Source organism: Diadema antillarum, unplaced genomic scaffold (genome assembly GCF_040938485.1).
Source record: "Diadema antillarum isolate AM-2024a unplaced genomic scaffold, OU_Dant_1.0 seq00000854_RagTag, whole genome shotgun sequence".
NCBI lineage: Eukaryota > Metazoa > Echinodermata > Echinoidea > Diadematoida > Diadematidae > Diadema > Diadema antillarum.
In genome coordinates this window covers 2100265-2113205 of record NW_027271725.1, presented here as the reverse complement: position 1 = coordinate 2113205, position 12941 = coordinate 2100265, and the positions used below count along the sequence as shown (strand labels likewise).

At 41.0% G+C, this 12941-nt stretch overlaps 1 protein-coding gene across 1 annotated transcript; it reads left to right on the top strand.

Annotated features, from left to right (window-relative positions):
* Positions 1–3484: 3484 nt before the first annotated feature.
* On the top strand, positions 3485–12112 carry LOC139740445 (enhancer of mRNA-decapping protein 3-like). The gene is made up of 7 exons (XM_071651038.1): positions 3485–3705; positions 4675–4817; positions 5051–5521; positions 7015–7350; positions 9319–9472; positions 10376–10593; positions 11778–12112. Exons 1-7 carry the CDS (start codon positions 3539–3541, stop codon positions 12110–12112), a joined length of 1824 nt encoding a protein of 607 aa, XP_071507139.1. The 5' UTR covers positions 3485–3538.
* Positions 12113–12941: the final 829 nt, after the last annotated feature.

Genomic DNA, 12941 nt, shown 5'->3' with positions numbered 1-12941 from the left:
AAACAAAATAAAGCTAGACAAAACAAAACCAAGAACAAACCAAAAACATTAGTATACGCCACATGATTCATCACAGATGCGTTTGTGTTGGTTGAGGGAGATGTATTCAAGGCCCCAATCGGCAACATGGAAATGACATATTTGCAAGTAACTAACTGCAAACCACTTCTCTTGAAAATATTGGTCTGTACATTGTAGGCCCTATGTAGAATGTCATGTTACAATACAGTATTTGGATCAAAGAAGTTAGAAACATACCATCCGTCGTTATCATCCCAAAGCCTGCCGAAGGTTTTTGGGGGCGCCCTCGATAAAAACCACAAAACTCACCGTACTATATTTTCACCTGGTTAGGTGGTTTGAATTTAAAAATCCACTTGTGTGTGTAGAGTGCGCTTTCTCGTTTGTGTCTAGTTTGTGTGTTTGTGTGCCGCTTGTGCACTGTATTTACCAGCAAGCGCACGCGCACACGCACACAGACCTTATGCCTTTTGCGTTGGTGGATGGGTCATGGGTTGTGTTTAGTTGAGTTACATTGCCTTTGTACGTGTATGCACGTTGCTCTGCGCGGTTGTGTTGTTTTGAGATAGGCAACATACTGAAGAGGGATTTCATTGTTTAGTCTCAAGCTGTGGTAAGAATTACACGAGAAAGTCTCAGCACAACCTTAAATTCGTTTAAAATCTAACACGCTATTACCAGTAGTATTAGGAACTAACAGTGTGTGTGTGTGTGTGTGTGTGTGTGTGTTGGGGGGGGGGGGGTTTACACTCTATCATATGCTAGTCGCTGTAAGCTTAACCCGTTGAGGACGGTTATATTTTGCTACAACACGCATTTCCCATAGACACCTGCCCGAGTATACTCGGGACTCGTCCTCAACGGGTTAACTTAGTTTAGGTCTACCTGTAGTGCAGTGTGGTGGCAGTGGTGTTATGTGTGGATATCTCACTCATACATCCTAACAGTTTAGTTGTGGGCATTGCCATGCTTGCCATTAGGTTATCTGTAAAACAAAGGTCAACTAAAGAAAGCAGACGCTGTGAGAACGATGTGTGACAGCTAAGTTACATAAATTGAAATGCCATGGTTTGGGTGTCCAAAATACATCAACACCCGGATGTTTTTCTATCAATAGATCTAGTGTGTAGAAACAAAACATCTCACAATTTGCCTGAAATTTTACTCACAGTGCCCACATGTCCAGCCGGTAAATTTACTCTGATTCTGAATTCACAAGTACAAGCGTGCATTGAAAATGTGATTTGTGGTACACGCTCTAACAGTTAAGATGACTGCTTTGAACGCCTGGGTTGTTTTTTGACGCACTCAGTGGTGCTGTAAATTTGAATCCATTCCTTTTTAACCCTCTTTTGACATGACAGTACGTGTGAAATGCACATAGGTTCTAGAGGCAAATGCTTACATTATAAATCCAATGTGCATTTAGAGGACCTACAGTAATCTACGGTATCGTTGTTTTGCTGTTGATCTTGTTTATTTTCAGGTTTTTCAGTAATATTCAGACATCTTCAAATCCCCAGTGAAGAATTCAAAACCACTGCGTGTGGTCTCATGCGTGAATGTTCGTTCTTTACGTGCAATGCTATGAATAGAGAAGTGTCAGTTTCAATGTAAAGCAAGTGATGAAGTGGCCCTTGATTCGACATCTTAAGTTGTGGAAGCAAAATAGCGTGCATAGTACGTACGCTTGTGCTGCAACCATCATTCGACCGCCTGTGACTATCGTTCGGCACCGGGTGTCCGTGGTTCGACATTCGCGACGTACCGTGCCGTGCGCTCGCCCTGCCTACTGTATGTGAATGTACTATTAGCGCGCATGCCATGCGCGGGCGAAACTGTATACATAGTACATCGCACTACGAGAGTGCGGTACTCCATGACATGTACTCCACGCTTTGAGCGTTTACGCTCAAGTTATCTCAGAAATGGCTGCCATCATGGCTGTAGGTGTACACGCTGTACAGATTCAGTGCAGATAAACAGACTACCTGGTAGTAACTTTGAAACTTGGAATGAAAGGAGTCCATATGTGTTGCTATGCAACTTTACAATACCCGTTTCTTACCCGTTGAACTGCTTATGCAAGCTGACCCGGGAGGGTCGCAACAAGGATTTTGGGGGTCCGGCGACATGGCCCACTGTTGTGCTCTTCGGAACATGTGTGGAGGTAGTTGCATACATGTAGTTTGAATTTCGCACTTGATATGCGCCATTTTTCATTCAGAATTTCAGTTAGCTTTTATTTGTAAGAGTGGTCTATTCATGGAACCCTGTCGAATCAAGGGCCACTTGCTTTACAGTGTCAATGTGTTGAATACTTCCATATGCGTTCACTGCAGCGAGGATGCCCTCAACTACAATGACCTATAACTTCCTTGGACCTTTCAAATATTTTCAAAATCATCGAACTGTATTTAAATCTGCTTTACAAAGTTTGAGTTGACTCCTCCAAATTCCCTTTGTTTGACTGCTAAGCAATGTTCTGCAAAATAATGCATGATTTCTTGCGATGAAGCACTTTGAACAGAAGTTTCAAAATGTTAGAGTCAGAAAAAAAAAAAAAAAATCTGTGTATTGTGCATGTGCAGCTGGAACTTGCCATGTAGCATGTTACAGTCTGCAAACCGAATAGTACCTATAAAAATTACTTTTAAAACCAGAAAAGCACTCTGAGAGCGCAGACCTCTGCCAAGCATGCAGCTCATTTCCACCATCGATCTTGTTCTTCCATAGAGATATCAGTGATATCAGTGATTTCCACCCATACGTACTTACAGCATTGTGTGCTGAAAGTCGCCTTATTTCCCAATATAGAAGCCTTTGTTTCGTCATAAACTCTCAGCTGCACGGCGCGCCTCGCCCTAGCAGAAACTAGAGCATGCACTTTAGTGCGCGCATGCAAACCTCAAATACGCGCAGCCTGAACTCCCAAGTTCATTGACCCTACCTGCCAAAATATCAAAAATCCTTCATAAATTCCCCAAAAATTCTCGGATCACTACCAAAAGTTAATCGTTTGTTACTTGTGTCATTCTCAACCTTTCCTGCAAGTTTCATCCCAATTCGTTAACTACTTTTTGAGTTATTTTGCACACGGACAAACGAACTAACGAACTAACAAGCAAACCAACGGTAATGAAAACATAACCTCCACCCTTGGCGGAGGTAAATATCTGTGACTTCCAAAAAGAAATCCATTTATGACTATCTCACAAGTAAGATTTGTCTTCTTTTACTTTGTTGTGTGGTGGGGGGGGGGGAGGACTTGAAGTAATTGGGTTTTGGCATTTTAAGCATGATTGCCCTCTTAAGCATATCTTGTTAGGTCAGCATGAATTTTTACTTTACTAATCAGTTGACTGTTGAGGAATTGTCTTGCCATTTTTTTTTGGTAATGTATATAATGAAATGACATTACATTTTTGCCCTTTGACCGATTTATCATTAATGAAGATACATCCGCATTTGGAAGGAACTCAAGGAGAAGGTCAGATCTGCGTTGATTGACAAGACCATGGACCAGGAGAACTTCATTGGAAATTTCCTGTCCCTTGACTGTGGGATTGGGCTAGGGACTTTCCAGGGAGAGGTGTCCTCTGTCTGCAAGGAAGCCCAAACCATCTCTCTCAGAAATGCATTCAGGAATGGAGTCAAGTACGATGTACCGGAAGTTACTATCAGGTGAGGAGGCACTGGGAATGTCACAGTTTGTGCATTGTAGATATTATTGCAACAGCAAGCCGATTGCAAGTACTTTAAACTGTTCCTGACTGACTTATCATTCAAGCCACATGATAAAGATTTAAATTTAATGCTATTATGAGTGCCCTATTGACAAGAATCTGATCGGATGGGTAAACAAAAACAAAAACAAAAACTTTTTTTTTTATATTGGCAAGTAAGTGGAGTTCATGTATAGGTTGTTTTAGTTGTTGTGGAAAAGGTACTGGTATTTACTGTTTTTAGAAAAAAAAAAGTATAAAGTTGATCCACAAAACAAGAATATCTGTACTTGCATGATTGTTGTACCTAAATACATGTTCTCTCTTAAAATTACTCGTGCCTTGTCTACTTGGTTGTCCTGTGATCTTTATTCGATGTAGTTCTTGCAAGTGATATCATAATTAGCCTTCAGTGTTGATAAATTGCGATAATTCCATAGAGGTTTATTACACTTTGCAGGGAGACAAAGAACTTGGCAGCTTAAAGGGGATGGCTAGTAACTGATCAGTGGAAATCAGTGGGAATGCTGGAGGATGATTGTTCCAATCCTTGTGGGAGTCATTTAAGAGTACACTATATATATATTCTTGTGTGAAAATTATTTGCTTCAGAATGGTCTCATATTCAAGTAATGTGCAGTTTAATGTTTCCAGGTAAGCATCCCTGGTCAGTGACGGGGCATTAATCTGCACATTACTTGAATATGAGACCGTTCTGAAGCAAATAATTTTCACACAACAGTAGATATATAATGTACTCTTAAATAAATCCCACAAGGATTGGAACAATCATCCCTCAGCATTCCCACTGATTCCCACTGATCGGTTACTAGCCATCCCCTTTAACTGCAGATTGCAGTACTGCAGTGCAGAAAGTGTTCTTAAGAAGAGGCTAATGATGTATGACATTTTGATATGCACATTGCAGAGCTTCCGACATAAAGGACCTAAAAATTTTGAAGACTTGTGAAGACCTGAGGAAGGAGGCAGAGAAGAACAAGGAGATCCTCCGGGCAGTCAGCAGCAAGACCAAAAAAGACAAGCCAAGTGGTGAACAGACTACACCAAAGAGTAAGTCTTCCCGTGTTTCCTTGATCATGACCATTCTTAAACAGAAAGGTATCATTCTTAAACTTGTAAATCATGAAACAATCAAGCAACACTGAACACCTGTACCGTTTTTAACAGTGTTAACACATTGTTAGGACTTTTATGTGTGTTTGATTGAATGAGAGAATGACCAGGAACTTTGGCTGAGGTGACAGTAAGAAGGGTTATATTTTGTTGCTTCCATCAAAATGCAGCCTCAACCAATAACAAGCATGCTGGGGATGCTTCAAAGTCAAACCTTACAGCAGCTCGGAGGTCAAACAATGCGGAGAGGGCCCAGAGCAAATCACCAAACAGAAAGCCTCCCCATGGTGAAGGCAAGACCCAGAAAGACTCGAGCGCTGACGGAAGCCAGAAAGCCATGCTCGCCAACTTGAATCACAGCCAGCGCTCTGCATTCCACTCGCCCAATCGAAAACAGAATGGAACGGCGGACGTGTCCGGCGCGGGGGAGAAGGCGAAGGCAGGCTTTCGCACAAAGCGCTCGGCTTCGTTCAACATGCCTCACGGTAAGGGGTTGGGTGACGAGGGTGCAGGCGGGAGACCAGGACGTCCTGGGTTCAACAGGGTCAACAGCGTGGATGTGTTGCCAAAGCATGGTGGAGGAGACAATGGAGAGGATGAAGTGAGGCAGGCTGACAGGGGCAGGAGGAGAATACACTCAGGTGACTTAATACCCCTTCTCAGATTATCAGTGTAAGCTGCATTCCACATGCACACCTCAAGCATTTTCAGTTACTCGAGACTTTGCTTTACTCACAGTGCAATTTTTCTGCATGTTCAAAATGACTTTGATATGTAGAGTATAATTTTGTGAACAGCAGGGTGGTCCACAAGGAGTTTGAGTATGTCACTGCGACATGCTCCAATTCTTATGCTACACTTGAAAAAGCCTACAACAGGCTGTGCAACATCCTTGCGAATTGGAAATATGCTCGAAATACATGTATAATTCAAACATGTGAAAAACATACTGGTACTCTGTACAAAACTTGAGAGTAGTGACAAATCGCCATCTCATTTATACCGTAAAATCTTTAACAGTAGAGAATATGATGTATTTAGCTGATATGTTTTCCTATTTTGCCTCTCCTTCACAAAAAGAGGCAGTACTGCAGATTCTCTAATCTTTGTACTATTACTGAATTCACCATTCAAATGTCTGCTAGTACATTCTACCAGTATTCAAATTCTTTTGCATGTCTCATAAGTCCTTGTGAAGTTATATTGCTTATGGTGCATTTGATTTCACTTTTGCATACATTAATCCTACATGAATTTGCCATATGCCCTAATCAATTACAATTTGTATTTACTATAAAAGTTGATCCGATGTGAGTATGTTTTCGTGCTCAGATGGATTAGATGAATTTCACATGTTTTTAATTCCTTGGAATCGCGACATTAATTATTGAAACACATGGTGCGTAAAAATATTTGCAGGTTCTTACACTATTTTCGCGCTAGCTTCTGCATGCGCAAATTGCGTAAAAATTTCCACTTTTATAATATGGTCCAACTATACTTCTGTGCTAAACAGAGAATAGTGTAGTACCCTGCATATTTTTTGTTATTTTTATATTTTTAACGAAAATAGAGGAAATTTTGCTGTAGATACTTACAAACTGCCAGTATAAGTTCAGTCATCCATCTTGGTGTATCGATATTGTCTTCATTCGTTGGGATCTCAAGATATATGTCACTTTCTTTTTAGATCAAATCCTGCATGTAAAAGGATTTAGGGTATTTAATCATTACCAACAATTATGATGTGTGGTACCTTCTTCAATGTGATCTTGCCATAATACTTCATATTTACATTCTGTATTTTTTTCACCCCCAAAGATTATATACTCAAGCTTAGATAGGCTTGACAGGATTCATGTAGTGTCCAAATCAATTCATTCTAATACTTTGACATTATGAGTAGGATTTATCAATTTCTGATTCCATGATAATATTAGCTGAATGAAAACCTATGATGAAGAAGCAGATACCTTTTCTTGAAATTACAGTCATGTTCTTGTGATACTAAAGAAATGTAACAGTCTTTTCCGCCATGTTTTACATAACCCTTTTACCTCAGCTTCAAACAATAGATGTGGTGTTGTTTGTTGAGATTATCTCATACTGAAAAATATGTGCATTGATAATACAGGGAGCTACGAATCCAACCAAACTCGCTCTTCACCTGTGAAAATCACGGGAACCAATGGTCGCAAGCACAACCGTGGAGGCTTCAACTCGAGGAATATGGAGTGCTTCAGTGCACCAGTGGAGAGTTTCCTCAATGATGACTTCGACTTTGATTCGAACTTTGCCCTGTTTGACAAGGAGAACTTCTACGAAGAGCTAGATGCGATGGGAGACAACCGGCCAAAACGCCAGGGGCCAAGGAATCTGAGATTTGACGAGAACATCTTGGAGAGGAGGGAGTCCGAGGAAGGAAAGCGGATCATCTGCCCAGATACCACGGGCAGGTGGTACCACACAGGTCAGTTTACACCGAGGCTCAACAGTGTGCTCTGTCAGATGTGCTCTCAATGTTGAATAACACTCCCAATCTCCCCCCCCCCCCTTCATTCAGTAAGGTCATGTAGCGTGGACCTGAAGTAAGAAATGTGTCATGTTTCGATCTAAAAATAGAGTCAACCAAGCTTAGTTGGCCTCGCATACGTCGAAGGTCTTTTCAAGTCCTCTTCTCTTTATGTTCAAAATCCTCAATAGAAATCATGACAGAGCTTGTAACATGTACCAGACTATGGGGCCTACTCTTTACTGGGGTATACTCTTCTCTGCAGCATCAGTCCTGGCACCAAAGGCAATGAATCCCCCACCCCCCCCCCCCCCCCCACCCAAAAAAAAAAAAAGAAAAAAAAAAGAAATGAAATAGATGAATCATAAAAAATAAATCAAATACATCAATCAATCAATCATTAAAAAACATAACCTCCACCCTTGGCGGAGGTAAATATCTGTGACTTCCAAAAAGAAATCCATTTATGACCATCTCACAAATAAGATTTGTCTTCTTTTCCTTTGTTGTGAGGGGGGGGGGGGAGGACTTGAAGTAATTGGGTTTTTGCATTTTAAGCATGATTGCCCTCTTAAGCATATACTTGTTAGGTCAGCATGAATTTTTACTTTACTTATCAGTTGACTGTTGAGGAATTCACTTGCCATTTTTAGCTCACCTGAGCCGAAGGCTCAAGTGAGCTATTGCGATCGCCCTTCGTCCGTCGTGCGTCGTGCGTAAACTTTTTACATTTTCATCTTCTTCTTGAGAACCCCATGACCGATTTTCACCAAACTTGGTAGGTAGCATCCCTAGGGGGATAGGATCTCAATTTGTTCAAATGGGCACCATGGCCCACCTGGAGGGGGGCCCAGGGGGGCCCAAACCTCCTAAAATTAAGGAATCTTTAAAAATCTTCTTCTCTAGAACCAGAAGTGATAGGACTTAGTAAATACTATGAGTTAGTACATTGATGACTGTAGTTTCAAGTTTGTTCATGGGGGAATCAGGGGTGCCCCCCTTGGGACCCAGGGGAGGGGGGTGGGGAGGGGTCCTAATGGGGCCTAAATTGTACATGTTCATCTTCACTTTGAGATCCCTATGTTTGATTTTCACCAAACTTGTTAGGTAGCATCCCTAGGGGGATAGGATCTCAATTTGTTCAAATGGGCACCATGGCCCACCTGGGGGGCCACCAGGGGGGCCCAAACCCCCTAAAATTAAGGAATCTTTAAAAATCTTCTCTAGAACCAGAAGTGATAGGGCTTACATAATACTATGAGTTAGTACATTGATGACTGTAGATTCAAGTTTGTTCATGTGATTGGCGGAATCAGGGGTGCCCCCCCCCCCTCTGGGACCCAGGAGAGGGGGTGGAGATGGGTCCTATTGGGGCCTGAATTGTACATGTTCATCTTCTTCTTGAAAACCTCATGATGAATTTTGACCAAACTCAGCAGGTAGCATCCCTAGAATCTCAATTCCTTCAAGTGGGTACCATGTCCCTCTTGGCCCCCCCCCCCCCCCCCCACATTAAGGAATATTTAAAATCTTCTACTCTAGAACCAGAAATGATAAAGCAAAGTTAATACCATGAGTTTGTACATTGCAGATCCAGACTGATCCACCCTACAAACTTTCACGTCCTACAGTACCTGCAAATCTTCTTTTCCTAGTTTGAGAAGTAACCAGGTTCAAAAACAATTTTCACTAAGGATATTATTGGTTCTGGGTGGAATTTGAATTACAGCCAGTGAAATGTTTGTAATTTGTGCTCAGGGATAGCTTTGTACATCACAACTCAAAAGCATACTGCAGGACAGTTGCATCACTTTTTAGCTCAATATCGTAATAAAAGAGAATATTTATGTGAAGGGAAGGTGATGAATTTTCGTTGTGATTATCTATTTGTTTGTGTGCTTTATTTCCCTTGTTGTTTTTGCTCAGATACTGACATGCAGATACCGGGGATTTCCCCCGAGCTGAAGGCCAGGTTGATGTCATCAGCCACGGGAGCTGGTCTGACAGTAGAAAGACGGCTAGAAGCAGTAGGAATGTGCACTTCACAAGTTGTCTTACAGCTCCTAGAAAAGCAGAGGAGGTATGTCAAGTGTGCAATAATCACTGAGAAATTACACATAGTGTTTGAGTTATTTTATATGACTAAAGTGAATGAAAAGAAAACAGTAGGAGTAAAGTTTCCTGAAATCAAGCAATTTCTTTTCCTGTGTCGTGTGTTTCAGTGCAATATTGATATATTTCACAATGCCATAGTATGCAAGATGAGGGGATGACACAAGTTTCTCATTGGCTGGCACACATATTCAAAAAATGTAATTTATTTAAAATTAAATTTCAACTGAGGAATTCAAATACTTGATATAAATTTAATATTGTGGGTTAAAATTAAGTGTTACAGTTGCCAAGATTTTGATACTTGCAATTAATTGTTATAATTTTTGAATGCACAACTGACTGAGAAAGTTGTTAATCTGTGACACAATTGCCCTTTGAATATAATTTGTATGCTACAAGCATTGAGAATTCATATTTATATCACAGCTTTTTCAAAAGTTAATGTAGTCAAGTGCAGGATTACGATAACCTATTATTTTGTTATTTTTGTATTCCTCCCATGTTTTGATACAAGATAGTATTCAAAAAGCGTTCACTAGTATTGAAAACTGCCTACCAGAGTTAAGAGTGTACATCCCAAACCAGATGAGCTCGGCTGTGTTTGTTGGTGTATTTTTGCAGTAGTTATTTTCTAGTGCTCCTATACTGAAAGCCAGTTAACACCACAGGATAAAAACTCATAGGAAGAGTGGGGCACTATGACTGTCTAGGTTTTCCTACACTGTACAGTGCAGATGAAAGCTAAGATGGACATTATAGATATATGTGCTAACATCTTAATGCAACCCATGTGAATCAAGCAATATCCTCATATAGAGATGTGATTAATGTTTGCATCTCTCTCTCACATTGGGCAATGTCTTTTCAGAGTGTTCTGCAAGAGGAGGGCCACAGACCCCTCAGTGGTGGTGCTGTGTGGCCCACACTTACAGGGGGCCCAGGGAGTCAGCTGCGCCCGTCACCTCACTGGCCACGGGGTTGGCGTCACCCTCTTTGTGCCAAACTTTGTCAAGATGCTTGAAGAGCTGAGGCAGGAGATTGACTTGTTTGATGCGACAGATGGACTCAAACTACAGAGCTACAAAGGTAGGGTGTGGCATCCTGTGGAGACAGATCTCGTATTTGTGACCCTGCAGCACAATACCATTAAAAAGTCGCCAGACATGGTTTTTTAGTTACATGGGCAGATTCTGAAAGAGCAGACTTTAAGCTTTAAAATGATGTATAACTCAATTTGAATGGACTCCCCTAACCTATCTAAATACTGAAAAGAAAGCGCACACTTTGGAAAAGAGTGTACTGAGAAAAGAGGCTCTGAAGTATAGGGTCTATGCAAATCCTTAATCTCTATCATGCCGTGCTCTGTGCAATGATTTGGGAAGAAAGACAAATGTAAAACTCCTTAGCATCAACAATGAAGGGCTTATCAGATTAAGCTCAAATTGAGCATGCTCCGTAAAAACATTCTGTCCATGACTAATGCCAGCTTTCAAAGCAGTAGCTACATCTTTTCAAAAGTAATTAGAGTTGAAAGTTTAGAGTGTGTGAAGTGTTTCTAAGAAATGAAAAGGGGCCTCTAAGACGTACCTCATCACACTATTCTGCAAAAAAGGTGTTCTAGAGAAACTGCTATTTCAAAGATGCAATTTCCCACGTGTTTTATGATTCCAAACTTAAGAATAATGTAGAAGAATTGCTCTTTAAGAAAATATGAAAAACTCAAGATTAACTAGGTCTACCTATTTCACCTATTTTGAGTTCTCACGTAAAATCAGGGCATGCGACTTTTTGTTGGTTTTTTGATGCACGATCACATTTGGTCTCCTTTACTGCTCCTCACCCAGTTTGACTTGCAATTCTCAGGCTTACATGTTGCTTTGTTCTTTTGGTTCCATAATTTGTGAGCGTAGATCACCCCCTCTTTTCAGGCCATAATCGTGTTTCATTCAGTGATCATAATCACTATACGTAGATGCTGCATGTTTGGGGTTTATTTTGATACATTTGAAAGTGAATTACAAGAGAAATATGCAAATTCTGACTGCAGCCGTACACAATCAGACATCCTGAGTTACATGATAGGTCTATATTTACACACAAGTTTGCTGATAGACTGAGCAATTTTGGGAGTAAGCTGTGATTTGTGTAAGGTGACTCTGTTAATAGTCATTCTGTCAAGTGATACTTTTGTCATTACAATCAGAGCTTCTTTCTGCTGTTTTCATTGCTAACGATTTTTGTTGTTGTTGTTGTCCTCAATGCCCTTTTAGATCTTCCTAAAAGCAATGAACTGATTGATATGGTGATCTGTGCTCTGGACACACCCAACGACACCATCACCCCAGACCAGGCGTGGTACCGTGGCATCCTCCAGTGGTTGTCGGAAGTCAGCCAGGCCCCCGTCCTCTCCTTGGACCCATCCAACACCCAGACCTTCACCAGTAAGTGGGGCGTGGCTGTGGGACTGCCCCTGGAGTACGGCGAAAACATCGGAGAGCTGTACCTGTGTAGTGCCGGCCTGCCAAAGAAGGCCTTTGAAGCAGCAGGCATTCGCTACATGTCGCCGTTCAGCCACGGACTGTTTGTACAACTCGACAACTCCTAGCAGCTGGCAGTCAGAGGCAAGAAGTGCAATCAATAAGGACGCCAGTAATCCTTCATGTAGGGCTGTTTGCCATCTTGAGATGTGCATCAAAAATAGCATGTCATGTTCCTTTTTTTTCTTGGTCTGTTACCAATCATTGACGAGACCTGCCAATAGTAATGTTCACCTTCTGCATCATGTTAGATTTAGGGGAGATAAAGAAGATAAAGAGAGAGAGTGACGGTCTAACATCAGATGCCATATACTGGTGAATGGTCATAATAATTACGGCCTACTGAGCACTATGTTTGGAACTGATTATTGGCTGTTTTTATATTCAGTGCTCACTACTACAGGATGTTAGCAAATCTGACTTGAGTGCAAATAGCACTTAAGGAAATGTGGAGGAAAAACATAAAGGGAGCACAGTAATTTTTCTGTTTCAGCTCAAACTAATTAGAATAATATTTTTGTTCAATCTTGCATGGTTATAACCAACTTTGCACTGCATTGTGGGTGTTAAAACTTGTTGATATTGTGTCAGTTCAAGTAAGTTAATTCAAAGGCATTAAACCCACAAGCAATGAAGTTCACATGCTGTGCACAAAAAGGTTCTTATTTTTTAAACTTAAAGACTTGCTTTCTCGAGCTATAGGTATCAGGGTATTTAAGATAACAAATTTATGCATTTGTCATCCAGAGACTCAGTTTTTTGTTGTTGTGGTTTTTTTTCACTGTAGGAGCAGGCATTGACATGAATTTGAGGTAGTTTTGAGAGGTTTGTCAACTAAGGAGAGTAAAAAGATTTTCTGTCTTCTCTTGTGACTCTAAGTGGCATAGATGATACACC